Source organism: Stegostoma tigrinum, chromosome 1 (genome assembly GCF_030684315.1).
Source record: "Stegostoma tigrinum isolate sSteTig4 chromosome 1, sSteTig4.hap1, whole genome shotgun sequence".
NCBI lineage: Eukaryota > Metazoa > Chordata > Chondrichthyes > Orectolobiformes > Stegostomatidae > Stegostoma > Stegostoma tigrinum.
Genome location: NC_081354.1, coordinates 38,433,711 through 38,458,668, shown reverse-complemented (window position 1 = coordinate 38,458,668; position 24,958 = coordinate 38,433,711). Strand labels below are relative to the sequence as shown.

Below are 24,958 nucleotides of genomic sequence, written 5' to 3'. Positions count from 1 at the left end.
TTTATGCTCCAGGGATAAACAAAGATATTGGTGAAAAAGCCAGTTTAAACTCTAGTAGTGGACTAGTGGGGCTGGAAGCTACCAAGTGTACCATCCTGGGTCTGAGCATTAACTTTAGCATGCTGTGAAGATCACAATCAATGAATTATGTCCTCGTTACCCCTGTGTTGCAGGTAAAGGAAGACCTCTCACTCCATGCTACAAACAGTTAGGAAATTGGAACTAGGTTAAAGGACAGTCAATTATCATACAGTATCAGGAATCACAAAAAAACTGTTCAACTATCAACATCACAGTGCTGGTCACCTTCATTTCAACAGGTGCAAAGTTCAACTACTTACTCTGCACCAATGTTTCAGAGACTGGTCCATATATCTGTTTATTTTTAAATATTTTGGAGTGACTTCTTAATTCTACTCTTGATATGTTGTGTTGCTATTTTTTCTAATGCTAATTATTAAAATCATTCTTTGGTAACTCAAAAAGCCTGGTTGGAACATAACTCTGGTTAGAACATCCTCTCTGATGAAGGGTCTAGGCCCGAAACGTCAGCTTTTGTGCTCCTGAGATGCTGCTTGGCCTGCTGTGTTCATCCAGCTTCACACTTTATTATCTTGGTTAGAACATAAGTTAATTTGGGTCTAAAAGAAAGGTATCCATGAGTGAAAGGAACTTTTCTAAATTAATGTGTTCCAACCGACCTAGGGAATGAGTGAATAAAGAAGAGGAGGCAATTTATCCCTCCTCACCTAGGAGCTTAAGCATTTTGGAAAACCCATCCTGAATCATAATGAATGGGGGAAATCACCATTATAATGCCAGAAGCAAAAAATTATACTACTTTTCTCACTGACCTACTTCCCTGTCCCCATAATCTTTTCTCTCCTTTCTTCTTTCTTTATCAGTCTAGCTGTCACAATACTAATGAAATACTTCTGGTCAGTGAATAACTGATAAATTCTTTTACTCTTTTCAAGCAAAATCAGGGTCATAGATTAATGGTGATTAAATTAATCAATTCTTTTTTATTTTAAAGGTATTTGGGGTGTTTTGCCACGTATTTTGTGATCATGTACTGAAATTCCATCCAACACAATCAGAAATAAATCAAACATTATATATTAATTACAGTCATAAATTAACAGATTTGATAAGCAATTGGTAAATTAAATTTAACCGATACATACTTGACTTGCATAAAGTGTATCGATGCCACTCTCGCAAAATGGGCTCACTGCAGCTTTTTTAGGCCGTGTGCATTCTCCAGGCTTTCTAAATTTCTTAAGTGGCCATGCCAGAAAAGCTCTGCCAAGACTTTGCTGATCAAGAACAGCTGGAGGTTGTTGCCTGACAATGTAGAGAATAAGTTAGTTTGTTAAACTAACAGTTAAATCAAAAAGAATTGGCAACCCAATCTCAAACTGGATCTTCTACACCAAAATTAGATCATGACATATTATTGTAAGTTAGACAATTGTCAATTTTCATTTTATTTAATGGGATATCATGTATAGTGCACACTGAAGATTTGGGTTTTGATTATGCACATTTAAAATGTGAAGGGAGGTGAGTAATTATAATAGCACTGATTTTATGCATATACATAAATGAACGTGTGAAGGATAGATATGCATTTCTTCAGATGTTCCTAAAGCAATGAAATTGCTGAGTCATAGACATGTAGGTTGCACTTGATATATGTGAAAGTGTCCATTTAATCTTCCCACGTGCACTCCATCCTAATTGAAAGATGTAACCAATTTTAATTATTTATTATTTTTCACTTGAGCATTGATTTAATAATGAACAAAAGTGACAGCTTAAAGTTTTTAACGTGTTATGCTCTGGAAAAGTTATCATCAAACTCCTGATAAACAGCATATGAGCAAGGAGGAAAAGAGGATTTCTCTTCTGTCAATGTCTTTCTTGGATGTCAAAGCCATGAGCCACCCAACCCTGCCAAGTCCTAGGTTATCATTTCACTGGATGGATCCAAGATCCCTTTGGATGAAGGTTAGGATCCTGGCAGTAGGATCCTGTTGGCCAAATAAGAGACTCTGATAGGACTGTCATTTTTAAATTTCATTCCCAGGATGTGGGCATTGTTGGCTAGAAACATTTATCTGGGTTTCTGGATTAACAGTGTGGGGATTAATACCACTATGTCATCGCCATCTCTGTTTGTAGCAAGAAAAAGTATACACTCAGGTGAGGAAACACACAACTGGACATAAAGGACAAGAAGCCATGACATGTATGGAACCCTACAGAATAAAGACCCAGTTCCATATGGTTTGACATCATTGTGACATGCCTCCTCAAACATGTTCAATAGCTACTAGAGTAAAGGTATAATTAACCCTTGACTCCACATCTCATTTCTCATCTCCTCCTCATTTCTGCCTTAAATAGGCAACTTCTTACTCCAACATTATGTCCTCTGGTCTTCAATATCAAAACTTTTACCCTGTAAATCCCCCTAAAAGTATTCGGTCTCCACTCACTCTCCTGAAGTCTCACTACACCAAGTTATAGTCCATCAAGTTTATTTAAGAAAACAAGCTTTTGGAGCCTCACTCCTTTTTCAGGTGTTAGAGAGAGAGGTAATCAAACACACAATTTATAATTTAAAGATCAAAGGCTCTACTCCACTGATGAGGATGCATTAAACAAACCTAAGCTGCTGTTAAATCTTTAATCAGTTAGAAGGTTTTGATTGATTAATGTGTATGTAAATCCCCAAATTCCTTTCAAATCATGACCTGATAGAACTATCACTGATATTTTAGGTCAGACAATGTATGTTAAGTGTGTGGCCTTGTTTAAAATCTGTGTGTTTTAGTTTGGAGTCAGACACTAGTTTATTTATAAAGTAGGAATTTATAAAACACCGCATTGACTGTCTATAAATTGTGTGCTTTTTGAACATAATAAAATGTATCTGCAAATACAAATTCTTTTGAACAAAATAAAATGTAGATTTAACAGCATCTTTAGGTTTGTTTACTCCATCCTCATCAATGGTGTCAACCTTTGAACATTTATTTATAAATTGTGTCTGATAACACTTCTCTCGCCAGCACATGAATGGACTGCCTCCAACACCAGTATATCTTTCCTTAGATAAGGGGCTAAAAACGGTTCACAGTATTCTAGCTGTGGTCGGGCCTCTGTCTTTGTATATGTTTAGCAAAACCCCTTACTTTTATATTCCACTCCCTGTGAAATAAAGACCAATATTCTATTTGCCTTCTCTATAAATCTGTGTGCTGCAACTTTTTGCAATCGTTTCACATTTAAATAATATTTATACTTTCTATTCTGCCTGCAATAGTGCAAACCTCATTTTCTGACATTATATACTCCATATGCCAACTTTAAGCTCTTTCACTTAACTATGTGGCTCTATAGACTATTTGTGTCATCCTCACTACTTGCCTTCTCACCTATTTTTATGCTATTCTCAAAGTTAGCAATAGTACATTCACTACCATCATTCCAGGTCATTAGTATATATTGTAAATAGTTGTGGTCACAGCACTAATTTGTGTGGCAGTTAACTCAGCCACATGAGGGGCATTTAAACAGCCCTTGGATAAGCATATGGTTGGTGATGGGATAGCGCAGGGGAATGGGCTTAGATTAGTTCACAGCTCGGCGCAACATCGAGGGCCGAAGGGCCTGTTTTGTGCTGTGTTGTTCTATGTTCTATTTCACTTATTGCAGTTTACCATCCTAAAGATATCCTCTTTATCCCATCTCTCAGATTTCCATTAGTTAGCAATCCTATCTGTGCTAATATGCTACCCCCAACAGCATAGGCTTTTACAAACACAGGAACAAAAACAAAGTTTTGAGCTTCTGGGAAAGGGTCACCAGACCCGAAATGTTAACTCTATTTTCCTTCACAGATGCTACAAGACCTGCTGAGCTTTTCCAGCAACTTTGTTTTTGTTCCCGATTTACAGCATCTGCAGTTCTTTCGGTGTTTATTTGGCATAGGGTCTTACCTTATTAAGTAACCTTATGTGCCGTATCTTATCAAATGCCTTTTCAAATTCCAAATACAAAATTCTTCTATTGGTTCCCCTTTATCTAACCCACTTATTACTTCCTCAATATACTTTAATAAATTTCTAAGGGATGATGTCACATTCTTGAAGCTATGCTGACACTGTTTGATTATAGAATGTTTCAAAATGCTCTGCAATGACACCCTTTATGATAGACTCTTCCATTTTCTCAATCTCCGGTATTAAGCTAGCTGGCCTATGGTTACCTATTTTTTCTCTCCATCTGTTATATTGACAGTTTTCTGATCCTCTGGGAATTTTCCAGAAGCGAAGGATTATTGGGAGACTACTAACAGTGCATCAACTATATCTGCAGCCAATGTTCTCTCTGAAACACACAGCTGCTCCAGTGTTCAGCACATGCGAATGGAATCACTACATCAATTGCTGTTTTGACATCCCATTCCAGAACCTGCTGCCACACACAAGACTCGGGGGCCTGAGTCAGTAAGAAAATTAGAGGGTAAGCTAACGGTATCTTCTTCCTTCGAGATCCTGGGATGCGACATATTAGGCCCAGGGGACTTACTGCTTTTTAGTTACATCAGTTTCCCTTGTACTTTTTCTCTAGTGATAGCCATTGTTTTTCTCACCAACTCCCTTCCCCTGAGTCCCTTGATGTAATGCTATTAGTAGCCTCTACTGTGAAGACCTTTCAAATGCCTTCTGTAAATCTGAGTAATGTTAGCTGCTGGTTTGGCTTTAAACACACTGCATGTTAAGTTCTTTGGGCAACAGCGATCTTTCCCTGTGCATTTGCACAAATAAAATCGATGCTTCCTTACTTGTGTACATTCTAGAGTAATTTTTTTTACTGCATTAGAGTTAAAGGTTCCACTTTCCCCAGATAGCTTTTCATCAGCTTCTGGCAGTGTTGGTGTATCTCATCGGTGGGCTCAGTGGAGCAGCAGCTAAATTTACCAATCATATTATTCAACGTAGGATTTAATTTTTATTCCCTGAATATGGGCATTGCAAGCTGGCCAGCAACTTTATTGCCCATCTGCAGTCCTCCATGAGAAGGTGGTGGTGAGCTGCTTTCTTGAACCATTGCGGTCCATATTCTATAGGTAGACCCACAATACCATTAGGGAAGGAATTCCAGGATGTTGACTCAGTGACAGTAAATTAATGGAAATATATTTTTCAAGTCATGACTATGGTGAGCTGCTTGGAGGGAAACTTGACTGGTGGTTTTCCCATGTATCTCTCCCCTATCTCACTAGATCAAAGTGGTCGCAGGCTTTGAAGGTTCCGTCTGAGGATCTTTGGTGAATTTCTACAGTGCAGCTTGTTGATAGCTCACACTGCTGCTACTGAGCATCAGTGGTGGAGGGAGTGGATGCTTGTGGATATAGAGCCAATCAAGAAGGTTGGTTTGAGGGCCAGGATCTGGATGAGATGCTCTTTGTAGTATCAGAGCAGGCTGAATGGGCCAAATGGCTTCATTGCACACTGTAGGGATACTAATAAGTCTAATAACAAGCCTTAACTGGTTGGATTGACAATCCATCTCTAATTAGGGCAAAGGTTTGCCACCAATCCCTCCACTGAAAATGTAATGTGGTTGTTCCACTCGTCTCTTGTTACCATTTTGCAAGGCTTCCCACCTCCAGCCAGTCTCCAGGACAGCTCAAAATAAGTTTATAAATTTAGTGAATTATTTCCTGCAGTTTCCTTAACAAATAGCTACAATTGATGGGAATATTTGACTCTGTCAATGCAAAATGAGTGATATTCACAGACATTATAAAAGCAAACATTTTCCCTGAGAAAGTGATTAGAACACAGATTGTGTGATGCAAGTCACGAGCATCAAAATCATTCCAGTAATACCTGATTTTAAAATTACCTCATTCAAGTTCCTAGGTATTTTTATGTCTTGTCCACAATTACATACCATGGATTTTGATAGCGATGAGTTATTTTGTCTGCAGCCCGCTGTCGGAACTCTCCTTGCTATAAATCAAAAATATAAAGAAAATTGATGAAAGCTGAGCTAATAATTATTATATTTTCAAACTGATTGGAGTCAGCAATAGCTATCTCACAAATATAAAACAAAAATAAAGTTCTGAGAACGTTTTCATTAGAACTATCTCTTGTTTCTAATCTAATTATAATGCAAGTCATATAGGGGCAGTATTTTCATCTCTGCCACCAGAAGAGTTGGCAGGAAGACAATTCTCAGCAATAACACTCTGTGCTGTCTTGATCAGTTGGAAACAGGACATGTAATCTGTAATCACCCTGCCCTAGAGAGAAGCCAGCTAATCTGAATGGGCAGCAGTTCTATAGCTGCAGCTAGATTCTCAAATTGGTCATTGCTGGGACGACAGTAGGTTCCAGAAGATGAACCAGTTTATTCTCAGTCATCAGTTAAGTGATGGAAAGTGATGGCGACAGTGCTATCAAGCAGCACCTGCTCAGCCATAACTTTGACCAGTAACACCCAGATTGAATTCTGCCAGGGCCACTCAGCTCCTGACCTGATTGCAGCCTTGGCTCAAACATGAACAAAGGAGCCGAATTCCAGAGGTAAAGTGAAATTGACAGCCCTTGACCTCAAAGTTGTATTTGGTTGACTGTGGCATCAAGGAACCCTAGCAAAACAAACTCTCTATTGGTTGGAATCATACCTGGTACATAGGGGAGGCCAGTTATCTCAGCTCCAAGACATTTCTGCAGGAGTTCCTCAGGGTAGTGCCCTATTCTCAACAATCTTCAGCTGCTTCACCAATGACCTTCCCTTCATTATAAGGTCAGAAGTAGGGATGTTTGCTGATGACTGCATGATGTTCAGCATCATTCACAACTCTTCAGATTCTGAAAAGGTCCGTGTTCAAATGCAACAAGATCTGGGCAATATCCAGGACTGGTCTGACAAATAGCAAGTAAGATTTGTACCACACAAATGCCAGACAACGACCATCGCCAATAGCAGACAATCTGACCACCACCCTTGACATTCAATGGCGTTACCATCACTGATTCTCCCACTATCAACATCCTTGAGGTTACCATTGACGAGAAATTCGGTTTGACTCATCACATAAACACAGTGGCTCCAACAGCAGACCAGAAGCTAGGAATACTGTAGTGGGTAACTCACCTCTTAACTCCCTAAAGCCTCCCCACCATCTACAAGGCACAAGTCAGGAGTGTGATGGAATACTCTCCACTTGCTTGGATGGGTGCAGCTCCAACTGCACTCAAGAAGCTTGACACCATTGGTTCAAAGCAACCCGCTTGATTGGCACTATATCCACAAGTATCCACTCCCTCCCATACTGAAGCTGAGGAGCAGCAGTGTGTGCTATCAACAAGATGCATTGTAGAAATTCATCAAAGATCCTCAGAAAGCCCCTTCAAAACCCCCAACCACAACTTCTGACCTGCTCTTGCAGCCACTGTGTTTATGTGATGAGTCAAATTGAGTTCCTCAATGGTAACCCCAAGGATGTTGATATTGAGGGATTTAGTGATGCTAACACCATTGAATGTCAAGGGGTGGTGGTTAGATTGTCTGTTATTGGTGACGGTCATTGCCTGGCATGAGGATGAGGGCAGCAGATACATGGCAACAACACCACCTTCAAGTTCCTTGACAAGTAACTCACCATCTTGATTTGAAAAATGTATCTCCATTCATTCACTATCATTGAGTCAACATCCCCTCCGGTGACTTTATGGGTCCACCTGCAAAATATGGTCTGCAGCAATTTAAGAAGACAGATCACCACTGCCATTTTGAGAGCAACTGGGATGGACAATAAATGCAGGCAAGCCAGCATCACCTACTTCGCACAATTGGGAAAAAAAAATTGAGCATTGCCTACTTCCTGGCCTGAACCGGGAAAGATCCCCTGATGGTAATTGTTCACAATGAATGACTGACAGTGGCCAAGTCCCTGGACTGTACCCCTGACTGACGGCCACGACCTCGCACCACCCCCAACAACCCCACCCCCACCACTGCACAGGAAGTGAGGGCATCCTTAATGAGTACTTTGTATTGGTGTTCACCAGGGAGAAGGACATGACTGATAATAGGAACACCAATACAAAGTACTCACTAAGAATGCCCTCACTGCCTGTGCGTCCACGTATAACTTCCCTCCTTTGTGCTTCAGCAGGCCTACTCTTTCACTTGCTACCCTCTTGTTCTAAAATATGCATAACAAGCTTCAGGATTCTTCTTGATTCTGTTTGCTAAAGACATTTCATAGTCCCTTTTAGCCTTCCTAATTCTGTGTTTAAGTTCCTTCCCAATTTCTCTATGCTCCTCAATGCCTTTGTCACTTTGTAGCTGCTTAGGCCTATCATATGCTTCCCTTTTTCTTTGGACTAGCCTTATAATTTCCCCTGTCATCCATGGTTCCCGAATCCTGCCATTCCTATCCTCCAGTTTTGTAGTAACGTGCATGTCCTGCACTTTAATTAACCGGCCTTTAAAAAGCCTCCCACATCAAGCAGATGTTCACCTACACATCTGTTAATGTGGTATACTGCATCTGCTGTTCCCATTGTGGCCTCCTCTACATCAGGGAAACCAAGCAGAGGCTTGGGGACCGCTTTGCAGAACACCTATGCTTTGTTTGCAATAACCAACTGCACCTCCCAGTCACGAAAAATTTCACTTGCCCCGCCCCATTCCTCAGATGACATGCCCATCCTGGGCCTCCTGCAGTGCCACAACGATGCCACCCGAAGGTTGCAGGAACGGCAACTCATATTCTGCTTGGGAACCCTGCAGCCCAATGGTATCAATGTCGATTTCACAAGCTTCAAAATCTCTCGCTCCCCCACTGCATCCCAACACCACCCCGGCTCATCCCCACCTCCCTAACCTGTTCTTCTTCTCACCCATCCCCTCCTCCCACCTCAAGCAGCACCCCCATTTTCTACCTACTAACCTCATCCTGCCCCCTTTGACCTGTCCATCCTCCCTGGACTGACCTATCTCCTCCTTACCTCCCCACTTACACTCACCTTTACTGACTCCATCCCTCCCTCTTTAACTTGCCTGTCTCCTCTCCACCTATCTTCTCCTCTATCCATCTTCAATCCACCTTCCCTTCTCTCCCTATTTATTTCAGAACCCTCTTCCCCTCCCTCATTTCTGATCAAGGGTCTAGGCCTGAAACGTCAGCTTTCCTGCTCCTAAGATGCTGCTTGGCCTGCTGTGTTCATCCAGCTCTACACCTTGTCATCTAGAACGTGACTGATGTTGAGGTCAGGGATGAGTGTGTGAATACTCTAAAGAATGTCAATATATTGAAGGAGGAAGTTTTGGGTATCCTAAGTTGTACTATGGTAGACTAGTCCCTGGGACCAAATGGAATCTATCTCAGGTTCTGCAAGAGGCAAGGGATTTCGGGCATTAGCAGAAATCTTCACCACATCTTTGACCACAGATGAAGTTCCAGAGGACTGGAGATTAGCCAACATTGTTCCCTTGTTTAAGAAAGGAAGCATGGATAATCCAGGAAATTATAGGCTGGTGAGTCTGACATCTGTGGTGGGGAAACTCTTAAAGAAGATACTGAGGAACAAGTTACATGCACATTTGGAAGAAAACAGACTGGTTAGTGACTGACAGCGTGGTTTTGATGGGGAAGGTCATGTCTCGTTAACCAGATTGAAGTTTTTGAAGAGGTGACAAAGATAATTGATGAAGGAAGGGCTGTGGGTGTTGTTTATATGGACTTTAGTAAAGTATTTGATAAAGTCCCACATAGCAGATTGGTACAAAAAACTAAAAACACATGGGATTCAAGTGGCAGGATGGATACAAGTGGCTAGATGGATACAAACTGGCTTGGTTATTGAAGACGCAGGGTAATGGTGGAAGGGTATTTTTCAGAATGGAGACCAGTAACTGGTGGTGTCCCACAGGAATCAGTCTTAAGTCTCTGTCATTTGTGGTATATATAAATGATCTGGAGGAAAATGTGGGTGGTCTGATTAGCAAGTTTGCAGATGACATGAAGATTGATGGAGTTGTTGACAGTGCTGACAATTTTGAAAGGATATAACAGGATATAGATAGATTGGCGACTTGGGCATTGAAATTGCAGATGGAGTTTAATCCAGACAAATGCAAGGTGATACATTTTGGAGGATCAGGTTTAGGTGAGAATTATACTGTTAATGCCAGAACCCTTAGAAACACTAACATCAAATGGATCCAGGTGTGCAGGTCCACAATTCCATACAAGCGGCAATACAGGTGGCCAAGGTGAATAAGAAGGCATATGGCATGCTTGCCTTCGTCGGCCAGGGCATGGAGTATAAGATTTGGAAAACCATATTGCAGCTTTATAAAACCTATATTAGGCCACATTTGAAGTATTGAGTGCAGTTTTGGTTTTCACGTTACCAGAAAAACGTGGAAAGAGTATAGAGAAAGTTCACCAGACGTTGCCTGCTCTTGAGGGCACTGGCTATGAAGAAAGGCTACAAAGATTGTTATTGTTTTCACTGGAAAATCGGTGGCTAAGAGGGTATCTGATAGAGGTCTACAAAATTATGAGAGCTATAGATAGGGTGGATAGTCAGAAGCTTTCTCCCAGGGTTGAAGTTCCAATTACAAGGGGACACAGGTTCAAGGTGAGAGAGGAAAAGTTTACAGGAGATGTGTGAAGCAAGTTTTTTTCCATGTGAGTGGTAGGAGCCTGGAATACACTGCCAGAGGAGATGGTGGAAGTAGGCACATTTAACAAGTACCTGGATGGTTCCATGAATAGGGAGGGAATAGAGGGACATGTATCAATCAAGAGCAGAAGGTTTGTTTTTAGATTAGTTAGGGCATGATGATCGGCACAGTTTTGGAGGGCTGAATGGCCTGTTCCTGATTTGTACTCCTCTTTTGTTCTTTATGTTCTTTTGGATATGAGGGGCTGACACGTGTCCGATGCTAATGTCAATGGATGAGGGGTACTGGTCCTCAATGATCATTTTCCAAGTTGCACTTTGGACATACACAACATATAAGTCATTCAAATGTGGTTAAATCTTTAAGATACCTGGTCTGTTTTTCATGTCGAGTTCTCTCAATGTCTAGCTGTTTAGCAAGTTTCTTAAGATTGATATTTAGACTTCTATGAAGCAAGTTGGACATCAACAAGGCATTTGACAAGCAATAATTCCTCTTAAGTGGCAACCTGCTGCTGCCTAGTGAGAAAATCAATACACTGTTTGTAAAAAGCATAAAACATGGAGTAAGATACACCCAATGTCAAGACAGATCTTGCTGGAATTCTCATCCGATTCTGCCATAAATTTCATCATAGTCTAAGTCACTCATACCCCTTTAAGATTACTGGTAATTTTATATTTTTGTGCATTTTAGTATTTGATTTAGCATGTCATTGGATGAGTTTGCACGTACAAGAATAGGGAAGATTGTTGTTCGTTAACAGCAGCATTGAGCATGGTCTCATTATTTCTGTTACTCACAGAACTCCCAAACGGGTCAACACCAGGAAAAGCCCAACAGAAGCATGCATTTAATCAGAATTGAACAGAATTACTGCATTTAAGCAGGAAGTGGACATGAAAGATATAGGAGAAAAAGACCGCACTGATCTCACAGTACATGGAAGGATGATGCATAAGCAATATTTAACCTCCCTCTGATGAGATTAGTAAGAGTATAAATTGGTACCTTACATGCATGTAGAGGTATTATAATAGGGAATGGCAGACATATTAAATAAACACTTCAATTATGTCTTCGAGTTAGAAGATATAAAAAGCATTCTGTAAGTAATGAAGAATCAAACTACAAAACTGACACTTAGCCAACAATGCAGAAAATTGCCCATAAATGCTCTGGCCTCAAAAAGTGGGACAAATCCAATCTGGATAACTACTATTGCAATAGTTCACTCTCAATCATCACCAACTTGATGGAAAATGTCATCAGCAAGCCTATCAAGCAGCAATTGCTTAACAATAACCTTCTCACTGATGCTCAAGTCAGGTCCATCCTGAGCTATGGGCTCCTGATCTCATTACAGCCTTGATCCATACATGGATAAATGAGTTGACCTGAATGGGTATCAAGGCAGCATTTGACAATTGGTGAAAAGTTTTCAGCTAGTTATGTCATTCCTAGCGCCAAAAATTGGTTATGGTTGTTGGATGACAATCATCTCAGATATTGAACATAACTACAGGAGCTCGTCAGGGTAATATCATAGACTTAATCAATTCCGCTTGCCTCGTCAATGGCCTTTCCTCTATCTTTAGGTCAGAAATCAAGATATTGGCTAGATAAGTTCAGCTCCATTCATGATCTTTCAGTAAATGAAGTAGTCCAGGTCCATGTGCAGACAAACATGCTGATAAATGATCACTAACATTCTTGCCACACAAGTGTAAGGCAAGTACCATTTCTAACAAGAGAAAATTTAACTATTTTCATTTGACATTTAAAAACATTACTATTGCTGAATTCTCACCATCTATACCCTGTTGATTACCATTGATCAAAAACTGAATGGGACTAACCAAACAAACACTGGCTACTATAGCAGGTTAAATGCTAGGAATTCTAAAATGCGTAGCCTATCTCCTGACTCTGCAAACCTATGCGCCTTCTACAAGGTACTGGTCAGGAGTGTGATAAAAATGGAATATTCTTCATTTGCCTAAATGAGGGTCGCTGCAACAAGCACTCAAAAAACTTGACACTGTCCAATTCAAAGCACCCCACTTGATTGGCATCTCATCCACCAACTTAAACATTAGTTCCCTCCACTAGTGATGCACATTGGCAGAAGTGTGACCCATATACAAGATCATCTGAAACTTCTCAAGTCTCCTTCAAAGGCACCTTCCAAACTTGTGACATCTGCAACCTAGGACAGGAAAGCAGACACTATCACTTATTCCTTTCCCTCTAAGCTATGCAATTCCTGACATGCAACAATATCAGCATTCCTTCACTGTCACAGAGACACAGCCTGGAAGTCATTTTCCAACATCAATGTGTTGCTACACAAGATGAACTTTGGCAGTTCAAGAATATGGTTTATTACCACCTTCTCGAGGACAATTATGGTTGGGCAAAGAATGCTGAGCTTGCCAACCATGTTCAAAAAGCTTTTTTTTAAAAAATGGTCTAGTGAAAGTGAAGAACTTTGAGGTATTAAGTGATGCAATCCAAAGAGTTTGGAAGGACTACACAAATAGATCAGTGTCCAACATGTATACAGTTGGTAGGGATTCTCAACTAAATTAAAGTTACCCCTTTTTAAAATGTCATACATGTTTCTTTACTATTTTAATCATAGTTTATGCAAAATCTTGATTATACTGTGCTTGCAATATGTTATTATTTGTCTGGGTGAGGGGGAGAGTTTGAGAGGCCAGGTGGATGATAAGGAGAGTATGATACTGCAGAAAGATGGAATTACATTGGAATACAGGAACGGAAAGTTGGACAAAGAAAGGTAAAAAAGTAAGGTAATGCAGGGAGATTGAAGGGACATGGGATGAAAACAGGATGAACAATCCTGGAAGGAGGAAATAAGGGAAGAGTTCTAGAATTCCAATGTCATTTTGTGTCTAGACCAGCATCAATGAAACAGTAAGCCTTTATTCTTAGTCTGGATAAAATCAACATCACATCTGAGGAAAAGAGTAGGATTTTCACAGAAAATGGTGAAAGGGTAGGCATAGTGGTAATGGCAAAATCCCAAGTTAATGTTCGGTGGACATGGGTTCAAAGCCCTCCAAGGCAGATGGTGAAATTTAATTTATAAAACACCTGTAAGTCTAATGGCAACCACATATTCAACTGTCATTTAAAAATTCATGTTTTACGAATGCCCTTTAGGGAACAAAATTTGCCTTCCTTACAAGCTCTGGCTTGTAGCAGGTGGATCTCCTATAGGAATACTGAAACATCCTCGTCCTGCCAACTAAGTAAGTAATGTTCTTTATTCCGCTGAAACTCTCACATTAACTCCACTTTCAGTGTCATTCATTGCACATCACTTCTAATCAGAGGGCCACACTTGACTGAATGTGGCACCAAGCAGCCCTGGCAAAACTGGAGTCAATGGGAGTTGTAGAATTCTCTCCAATGATTAGAGTCATAGTTGACACATAGGATGATGGTTGTGATCATTGGAGATCAGCCTCTCAGCTCCAGAACAGCTCTATAACATTTCCTCAAGGTAGTGTCTTCGGCCCAACCATCTTCGGCAAAAATTTCACTCCATCATAAGGTCAAAAGTGGGGATGTTCACCAATGTTTGCACAATGTTCAGCACCATTTATGATTCCTCAGATATCATGACAATATCCAGGCTTCAGCTGAAAAGTGGTAAGCACCATTTGTGCCACACAATTGCCAGATGATGACTATCTCCAATAAGAGACAAAATAACCACAGTCACTTGACATTCAAAGACGTTACCATCGCCAATACCCTACTATCAACATCAGTGGGTTCCCATTGACCAGAAACTCAATTGGACTCATCATATAAATGCAATAGCTACATGAGCAGGTCAGAGGTGAGGAACACTGCAGTGAGCAACTCACCTTCTGACTCCACAAAGCCTGTCCATCGTCTACAAAACACAGGTCAGGAGTGTGATGGAATACTTGCCCAGGTGGGTGCAGCTCCAACAACACTTAAGAAGCTCCATACCATCCAGAACAGCAGCCTGCTTGATGGGCACCACATCCACAAGCTTCCATGCTCTCCACCACCGACATTCAGGAGAATCAGCGTGTACCATCTACAAGTTACACTGTAGAAATTCATCAAAGATCCTTAGACAACACCTTCCAAACCCAAGACCACTTACATCTGGAAGGACAAAGGCAGCAGATATGGGAACACCACCACCAGCAAACTCCCCTCCAAGCCACTCACCATCCCGACTTGGAAATATATTGCCATTTCTCCACTGTCGCTGGGTCAAAATCCTGGAATTCTCTCCCTACTGGCACTGTATATCCGCCTACAACACATGAACTGCAGCAGTTCAAGAAGGCAGCTCATCACCATCTTCTCAAGGGATGGGCAATAAATGCTGACCCAGTCAGTAATCCTTATCCCATGAGTGAATGACAAATAGAAATAAAACTCTCAGGCCGCAAAGCCTTCTCTGTCTTTTGCCTTGCAGGTATCACTATATCCATATGAAATGGACAGCTCCTCCAGAAGACAACTTCTTGACTTCTGAGGACAAAAGTACAGAGCTGCCTTCAAGCTGCCCCCTGAATTTCTGTGTAGATGACACACGCAGCGCTGCTACTGTGTATCTGTGATGGAGGGAGTGTTTGAGGATGTGGCACCAATCAAGTTGGCTGCTTTGTCCTGGATGGTGTCAAGATTCTTGAATGTTATTGGAGCTACACTCATCCGGGTAGGTGGGGAGCATTCTATTACACTCCTGAACTGTACCTTGTAGATGGTGAACAAGGTTTGGGGAGTCAAGAGGAGTGTTACTCTCAACAGGATTCCTAGCTCTTTCTTGCTCTTGTTACCACAGTTAGAAGTCAGAGATACTAGAGTCATCAAGTTGTTATAACACAGAAGGAGGTTTTCCACAGAGCATTTCAGTCAATTCTACTCCGCTGCTTTCCTTGGGTAGACATTTATTCTCTAATGTGTATTTAATTACATTTTCTCCATCAGGCCATTATCTAGGTACCCTCATGAAACGGAAAAGGTAAGTGAGAGGTGTATAGAAGATAGAGAGGAAGGAAACCCCAGCAAGATCTTTTCAGAAGAAAAGAATATAAAAATGTCAGAAAAATTCAGATTATACTAAGGAAGATAAATGAGGGTTATCGGGAAAATCAAATGGAAAGACAAAACTGAATTCTACATTTAGCAACAAACAAAGGAATGTGATGATAACTAAAGGAACTAGAAATACACAAATGCAAGCTTAACTTATAATCCTACTCCTGTAGAAAATACAAACAATTAACTGGCAATACTTAAAAGCATGAAGGATAATGGTTTGTTGTAAATAAATGATTGGATGATGATTATAAATCATTAGAACAATAAAGTCTGGATTTGCTTACTGCCTGGTTATGTCCTAAATTACCATTTACATACTTAAACTTTTGTTCAAGCTGTTCATTTCTGCACATAGTCTCTGCCACACCATTATGGAAGGAAATTTACTTGCAGTGTATTTTCACCTTCTGGACCCAAGTTTATTCCACTTGACATGCTTGTAGGTTGACAGTCTACTCTTTCTATCAATTGTAACAATTCTAATTGATTTGAGTTGAATCTTCACTGAATTCTGAATAAATGCAGGTTGACAATTATATTTCATAATTGACAACAAGGTGACAGAATCCCCTCCAACAACTTACTCACCACTGACATCAGGGTCACCAGTCTGTACTTCTCTGGCTTTTCCTCAGTCTTTCTTAAATAATGGCACAACATTAGCAACCCACCAGACTTCTCACACCTTACCCATGGCTGCCTATGATACAAATATCTCTACTTGAGGCTGTTCAATTTCTTCCCTAGTTTCCACAATGTCCTGAGTTGATTAGGTCCCAGGGATTTATCTATCTTTGTGTTTTAAGGCCTCCAGCATCTCCTCTTCTGTAATGTGGACTCTTTTCAAGCCATCACTATTTATTTCCCCTGGTTTCTATGTCTTCCTCCACAGTCAACTGATGAGAAACTTTTTTTTGGATCTTACCCATTTCTTGTTGCTCCACACATGACCTCTACTGATCTGACCCTCTCCCTTGTTACTCTTTTGCCCTTAATATACTTGTAGAATCTCTTTTTGGATTCACCTTTACCTTACCTGCCAAGGCTATCTCATGTCCCCTTTTTGTGCCCCTGATTTCCCTCTTAAGTGTACTCCTGCACCCCTCTTCTTCTCAATGGATTCACTTGATCTTAAGCTTTCCACACCTGACACATGTCTCCTTCCTTTTCTTGATCAGCGCCTCAATTATCTCTGTCATCCAGCGTTCCCACTCATGCTGGCCTTGCCCTTCACACTAGCAGAAACCTGCTGGCCTTAAATTCTTGTATTCTCACTTTGAAAGCCTCCCACTTGCCAGACATCCATTTAACTGCAAACAGCCTCCCCAGTCAACTTTAGAAAGTTCCTGTATAATACCATCAAAACTGGCCAGCATATTCGTAAATGTTAATTTTCCTTTGAAATTAACATTTCTTACAAATTGTCCTGAGGAGTGCAAGATGAAAAGCTTTGACAAATTAAAAACTGAAAGAACTGCAGATGCTGTAAATCAGGAATAAAAACCGATGTTGCTGGAAATGCTCAGCAAGTCTGGCAGCATCTGTGAAGAAAAAGTCAGTGTTAACATTTCAGGTCCGGTGACACTTCAAAGCTTTGACAAAATGCTGTTTTTCAACAATACTCAAGTTTTGTGCTACCAAATAACAATGATGTTTTAAGAAATAAGTTTAGTACCTTGAATTGCATGCCACTTAAGAGATTGGATTTGTTTAGTTTCAGGCCTAAACACCATCCCCAGCCAATCTCTCCCACGTATTGTTGCTTGGGTATCTGATATGAACCATAAGGTGCAGCACGATATAAGTAGTTTAGATTTCCAGTACTTTCAGCAGATACATGTTGACTCTCACCAATGTAATAAGGAAAGTCAGAGAATTTTGGTCTGAAATCTCTTGAAGCATCTGGTCCTAAAAAAAGTAAAATTGCATTGTGCTGACAATTACTTATCATGCAAACATAGAATGGCTACAAGGGCTTTCAGCTCAACATGTCTGCAGCAGTCCTTGCAAAAACAATTCACCTTGTGCTATTTTTACTACCTTTTAATAAAAAAGTTAATATAATTGTGGCCTCATTGAAAGACTATCTGATCTATTTCATCATTCAGTTGCCTCATAGTTGCTGTGTGTCCTGACTCTACCCTACTCACCTTGTAATGATTGTAATAAGGCCAGCCAGGTGGACCTCATTGAATATCAGTCTCCTGATTTGACCAGATTAAAGCCCCAGTTATGGAGCCCTGGCTGACAGGAGTGTCAGAGGAAGTCAGATCAGTGTTAAGGACTTTCCACGTGTAAATAAATGATGACTTGGTGACAGAATATTGTCCTCTTGGACGTTTTTTCCCACCTGCCATGGCTCTATATCCTTTGTTAGTAAAAATATTTTGATCCAAATATAAAATATTACTTAAGCTGAAGAAAGTTCCACACTTTTATCATAATGTGTGTAAAGAAGTATTTCCTAACTTTCTCCTGAATGGGCTGATTCTGATATCTATTCTCCCATTTTGACTGTGTTAGCTGAAAAGCATTCAGAGCCATTAAGTTTACTCTCACTTTCTAGCTCTTGGTCTACAGCCCTTTAGTTTACAACATCTCGTGTGCAAGTCCAAGTTTTCTTTTTCAATGCTACCTTTTCAGGCAATGTGTTTCCTGACCCCCTAGTTTATCTAAGTCATCAATACAGCAAACAACTGGGACTCCAGCAGAGATCCTTGCAGAATGTCACTTTCAAGCCAATTTGAATAGATGCCCTTATCCCGACTCTGACTTCTTTCAAATAGCTAGGTCATTAATTGTCTTTACTTGCATAATCTTTAAATTTCACTCATTGTCTCTTTATTGAATGCCTTCTGGAAGTCTGTGTAAGTATTCCACTGTCTACCATTTTAGTTACTTCATCAAAATCTTCAATGCAATTCATTAAATATGACACGCTATTTATAAATACACAAGAAAATTATGTCAGATGCTGGAAATCTAAAATATAAGCTGAAAATGTGAGAAATATTCAGCAGGTCTAGCAGCAACTATGCAGAGAAAAATAATTTTAAATTGGTGCACCAATGCTGCAAGATCAGCTGAGCATTTCCAGCATAATCTCTTCTTACTTTACAAATTCATGTTGGCTGTCTAATCAGCTCAAATTTCTCTAAGTGCTCAATTACTGCCCTTAATTATAGATTCCATTATGTTCCTCAAAACTAACAAGTCAATAATTTCCTGTTTCTTTTTTAACTGGCTCACCTTATATAAATAACTGAGTTACAATTATAATTTTCTCATCTCAAGTTACAGTTCCTGAATCAAATTATCTTTCAAAGATTATGTCTAAAACATCTGCAACTAATTCTTCCAAAACACTGAGACAGAAATTGTCAGAACCTAAAAATTTGTTAGCCTCTTCTTCTCATACTGTTTTCTTGCTTATGTTATGCTTATGTCTAATCTTTCATTCATTATTACTTTCCCTGGGACATCAGATATATAGGCCTGTATCTACTGATTGCCACAAAATAATTATTCAACAAGCCTTCAGTCTCCTTATTTTTATTTTATAATATTTTCAAAGGATTCGCCTTACTATTTACTATTTCTTCCTAGTATAATTGTCCAAATATTGTGTGTAAAATTAAAAGGGCTTCTAAAGTTGAGAAGCATGTGGAACCACGTGGTCAAGGAGATGGTCACCTCAGCTGCTACCTAGGGATCTAGGAAATATAAAGTGCATGGAAATCCACCATGGTAGGAATAGGTGGACAGTGCAGGAATCTTTTGGCAGAGTGTCATTTTCAACCTGGTTCTCAGTGCGGTTCAGAGCACATCCATGGCATATTTGGACAATATAATAGAAGTAAAATGTAGGAATTCAGAGTCATTGAATATTTCACTGTTAGGAAAACAAAGATATTTCAGCAAAGTTTGACATTTGTCCTGCACCCGAAGTCGAGAGAGAAAAATAGAGGTAATATTTGAAGTCTGTGATCTTTTTATGAAGCTAAGAAAATTGAGAAATGTAGTATATTTTGAGCAATTGAAGTGGACAAATGTGGACAAAAGAACAAAAAGGAAGGTCTGTGATACAATGGAAGGCAGGCCAAATTAAATGATGAAGGGATACACACAGCGCCTTGAAATGGAGTGGTAATCGGACAAATATATAAACAAAATATTTGCCTGGAAGAGGTGTGAATGGCAGAATGATGAACAGATACCATCATAGCCAAAGAAAGAGAAAGACAAGACAGAAAAACCAAACCTTGCCAAGAGAAAGGAAACAAATTGGAGGCAGAAATAACAATATAAATTTATTGAATTCAATGTTGGCAAAAGAAAGCTGTGAAGTGCCCAGTGAAAACACAAGGTGTTGTTCCTCAAGTCTAGGCTGGACTTCATATTGCAACATCTCAGGAGGCCACAGACAGAAAATCCTAAGTGAGAGCAAGATGAAGAATTGAAATGATGGGGTCTTGGGATCTTAGGGTCTTACTTGAAGGCTGAACAAAGGTAATGTACAACATTGCATTTTGTCTTTCCAGTACGGAGAAGACAATACCATAAGCAATAAATGTAAGATATTAAATGGAAAGTATATGTTTGGGACTTTGGGTAGTGAGGAAGGAGGTTATGAACAGACAGGTGTTGCATCTCTTGCATTTGTATGGAAAGGTACTGCAGCAAATGAAGGGAATTTATGGTTTCTGAGAAATCATAGAAGGAATGGTCCATTTGGAATGCTGAAAGGGGAGGAGAGAGGAAGGGAAGATGTGTTTGATAGGTACTGGATTTTACAGGGAATTTTAACTATGAATGATGGTGGGACTGAAGGAAAGAACATGGCAAACCCACACTTTGGCTCTAGTAAGGAAAGGAAGATTTGAGAGCAGAAGTTCAAGGTGTTGGAGCACAGCTCTCAAAATGTCCTAGTGAAGGATGGAGGTTTAGAGAAATTAGGTATCCATTGTGGAAAGGGGTCAGTCAAGGTCAGGAAACTGGAAACTTTTAAAGTGACACAGAGGATTGGAAGAGTCATGAGTGTGGGCAGGAGGAGAAAATTGGAGAAAAAAAAAGAGTTGAGATATCAGGTCAGAAGGGCAGGAACAGGCTTAAATAATGGGTATAGATAGAAGTTGTACGGATTTTGGGAAGGAAGTCATGGCCTTCTATTCAGAATTTGGAGGGGGTTGGAGCTATGAGGTTGGAAACCACAGAAGAAAATTCTTGAGGAGTTCATTGACAATCCTGGAAGTAATAATCTGAAGTTAGGTGATGGGGTCATTGTCTGGCAGGGGTTAAGGGAAAGTATTGGGACAGTTGATATTCAGTCTCTTGTAGCCATGATGTGGAGATGCTGATGTGCTGATGGGGCTGGACATTGTCAGAAGGCACATGACACCAGGTATATTTGAAATCATAAACTTTCAGATGCTGGTCCTTCATCAGATGAAGTGGCAAAAGAGCAGTACTCCAAAAGTTTGTGATTTCAAATAAATGTGTTGGACGACAACCTGCTGTTGTGTGACTTCTAACTAGGTAAAGGCTGATACATCAGACAATAGAACCAACCTTGTCAGCAGGTTTGAAGGCAATGTGAGATATTAGAAAATGAGGCCAGTTCAGAGTCCACCACATTGCCACAGGTCTGGAGTCACGTTTAGGTCAGACTAGATAAGGATGACAGATTTACTTCCCTATGGCTCAGTGGTTAGCACGGCAGCCGCACAGCACCAGGGACCCAGGTTTGTTTCCAGCCTCGGGCAACGGTCTGTGTGGAGTTTGCACATTCTCCCTGTGTCTGTGTGGGTTTCCTCTGGGTGCGCCGGTTTCCTCCCACAGCCCAAAGATGTGCAGGCTAGGTGGATTGGCAATGCTAAATTGCCTGTAGTGTTCAGGGATGTGTGGGTTATAGGGGTTGGGTTTGGGTGGGGTGCTTCAAGGGGCGGTGTGGACTTGTCAGGCCGAAGGGCCTGCTTCCACACTGTAGCGAATCTAATCTAAAGGGATTAGTAAACCAGATGGGTTACTTAAAACAATAACTGCATAGTTGCCATTAGATTAGCTTTTTATTGAACTCAAACGTGCCACCTGCCATCCTGGGATTTGAACCCATGTCCTCAGAGGATTAGCTTTGATTACTAGGTAAACAATATATATACATATGTTATATATGATATATATAAAATTCTAACAATGCTAGGTAGACTATATGCAGGGAGGATGGTTCCCTTGGCTGTGGAGGTTAGAACCAGGTGTCAAGGTCACAAGATGTGGAGTAGGTCATTTAGGACTGAGATGAGAAATGATTTCTTTACTCAGTGAGTGGTCCAAATGGGGAATTTGCGACCACAGAAGGCTTTTGAGACTGGGTCACTGAGTATGTTCAAGAAAAGGATTTATAATTTTTTAGATATTAAAGGCACCAAGGGGTATGGTGGGAAAGCATGAATACAGCATAGAGATAGAGCATTTTGAATGATGGAACAGGTCTAAAGGACCGAATGGTCTATTCCTGCTCTTAGTGATCTCTTCAAAGAAACATTAAAAACTAACTGACAAGAGCTGAAGGGGACTTTCTTGCACAGGTTCCACCTCCAACTCCTCCACTCTCCAAAAGTGAACAGGATGAAGAAAATATTCCTGGGCCATTAACCATTTCTATAGACTGTGAAAAAATTCCTTAAAAATACATTTGGACAGCACATTTTAAAGATCTGAGTCAGTAGAGGGGCAGATGCCAACCTACATCATGTGCTGTAAATGCATTTGGTGGAGTGGGGTGACCAGGATGGTGCAACTGATTTACATATATATAGACCACAATGGTTTTACCATGGTCCAATGCCTCCACCACTACCTCGCAGTCCTTACCTACTCTACACCCACCCCCTCTAGTTTATAGGACTTCATCATTAAAGACCATGTCTTTAATTGCCTCGAATTCTCTTTCTCATCCACTTCTCTACCTAAAATCTTAAAACCACCTGTTATATTTCGATATGACTTTGTGCCCATTGTCTCGTTAAGTAAAGCAGTCTTAGACATTGAGGCAGGTTTAAATTGCTGTACAAATGTAAATATGTGAATAGTTGCAAACTGAATAAACTGTGGAACAGCTCATCATGAAATTTATAAATCTAGTAATTCCAACTGAGGTCAGTTTAATCATTACTGAAAAGTATAAATACCCAGTCTTTTAGTTATATGTATTCTACATATAAAACCTACCTTGATTGTTATATATATTGTTAAACGTTTTTCAAATAATTACCTCGGAGAATAACCTACATATAAAGTCCAAACTACGTTGAAACGGGAGAATTCAAGAAATTTATCGTTTCCGTTTATTTGTGTGAACGTTAAGTAGAACGTACGGAGCTAATTAAATACCTGTGAATACAACTGCTCCTCTAAGCTCAGCAGGTGCCGGAAAGTGATTGTTTTTGCCAGTACGGAGTGACATTTGCTTCCAATTAGTTTTATAACAATCGTTCAGGACATGTATTGCCGAAATACTGACACCGAGTTGCGCAGCCCTTGGCTAAATGAGGACACTCTACAGTGACGTTGACACCAGCGTTGCTATAGATGCCTGATTCGTTGCAATGACAGTTCAGTGACGAAGGCCCAAGGTAAAGAGCTTGAAAGGCTGAGAAAGAGCGGAAGGAACAAGGGGAAAAGGGGTAGAAAGCGAGCAGGGGGAACAGGGAAAAGGAACAGGATGAGAGCAGAGGGAACAGGGAAAGAGAGACCATAGGGAACAGGGATAGGGAGATAACAGCGAAAACAGAGCACAGGGAAAAGTCGCAGTCACAAACAGAGGGAATAGGGACAGGGAGAGAGCAAATGGAACAAAGGACAGAGAGCAAAAGGAGCAGGGACAGGGAGTGCAGTGGGAAAAGGGTCAGGGAGACAGCAGAGCTGACGGGCATATGGCAGGGCGTGAAACAAGGAGAAAGAAGAAGGAACAGCAATGGAGAAACAGCAGAGGGAACAGGGACAGGGAGAGAGCAAATGGAACAAAGGACAGAGAGCAAAAGGAGCAGGGACAGGGAGTGCAGTGGGAAAAGGGTCAGGGAGACAGCAGAGCTGACGGGCATATGGCAGGGCGTGAAACAAGGAGAAAGAAGAAGGAACAGCAATGGAGAAAGAGCAGAGGGAACAGGGACAGGGAAATAGCAGAGTGATTGGGGCAGGGATTTCAAGGGAACGCGGGCGGGGAGAGCACTGGGAAGCAGAGGCAGAGCAAGCAGAGGGAAAAGGGATAGGGACAGCGCTGAGGGAATGGGGACAGGGAGACAGCAGTAGGTACAGGAATATGGAGACAGAAGAGGAAACAGGACCGGGAGAGAGCAAAGGGAACAGGGGCAGGGATCGAGCAGATGGAACGGGGACAGGCAGTGAGCAGAGGGAACAGGGAGAGGGCAACAGGACAGTGAACAAGGATAGACAGAAAGAGAAAAGGGAACAGGGAGATCGGAGAGAGCAGCGGGAACAGGGACATGGAGACAGCTGAGGGAATATGGACAGAGAGGAACAGAGCGAACAGGGACAGGAGAGCAGACTGAACAACTTCAGGGAGAGAGCTGAGGGAACAGCGATGGGAAGACAGCAGAAAGAACAGGGAGCGTGAAATAGCACAGGGAGTAGGGGAAGGGCAAGTGGTGGGGACAGGGAAAGGGCGAGCAGAGGGAAAAGGGACAGGGACACAACTAAGGAAAAAGGGTCAGTGAGGGAGCAGAGGGAACTGGGAGAGAGCGGAGGGAACGGGGCAGAGGCAACAGGGACAGGAGGAGGGCAGAGGGAACAGGTGCAGTGAGACAGGCGAGGGAGCTTGGACAGGGAGACAGCAGAGGTAACGCAGACTCGCAGAATAGACGGAATGGGGTAGTGAGAGACCAGAGAGAACAAGGACAGGCATTCAGCAGCAGGTATAGGGCCACGGAGACAGTAGAAGAAACAGCACAGGAAAGGGATTAGGGGGAACAGGTACAGGGAGAAAGCAGCGGGAACAGGGACCAAGAGAGAAAAGCAAGAACACTGACAGGGAGGCAGCAGAGGGAACATGGGCAATGGCGGTAGCAAAGGGAACGTGAGCAATGGAGGC

General features: G+C 41.2%; 1 protein-coding gene across 1 annotated transcript in view; it reads right to left on the bottom strand.

Moving 5' to 3' along the window:
* The window catches only part of LOC125460055 (uncharacterized protein C4orf45), a 28,847-nt gene extending 5,500 nt beyond the window's left edge, over positions 1 to 23,347 (bottom strand). Inside the window, exons 1-4 of the mRNA XM_048547136.2 lie at positions 23,242 to 23,347; positions 17,528 to 17,760; positions 5,974 to 6,032; positions 1,188 to 1,347 (exon numbers count right to left, since the gene is read on the bottom strand). Of these exons, the coding sequence (XP_048403093.1) occupies positions 1,188 to 1,347; positions 5,974 to 6,032; positions 17,528 to 17,760; positions 23,242 to 23,314 (525 nt within the window). The 5' untranslated portion in view covers positions 23,315 to 23,347. The remainder of the gene's footprint in view (positions 1 to 1,187; positions 1,348 to 5,973; positions 6,033 to 17,527; positions 17,761 to 23,241) is intronic.
* Positions 23,348 to 24,958: the final 1,611 nt, after the last annotated feature.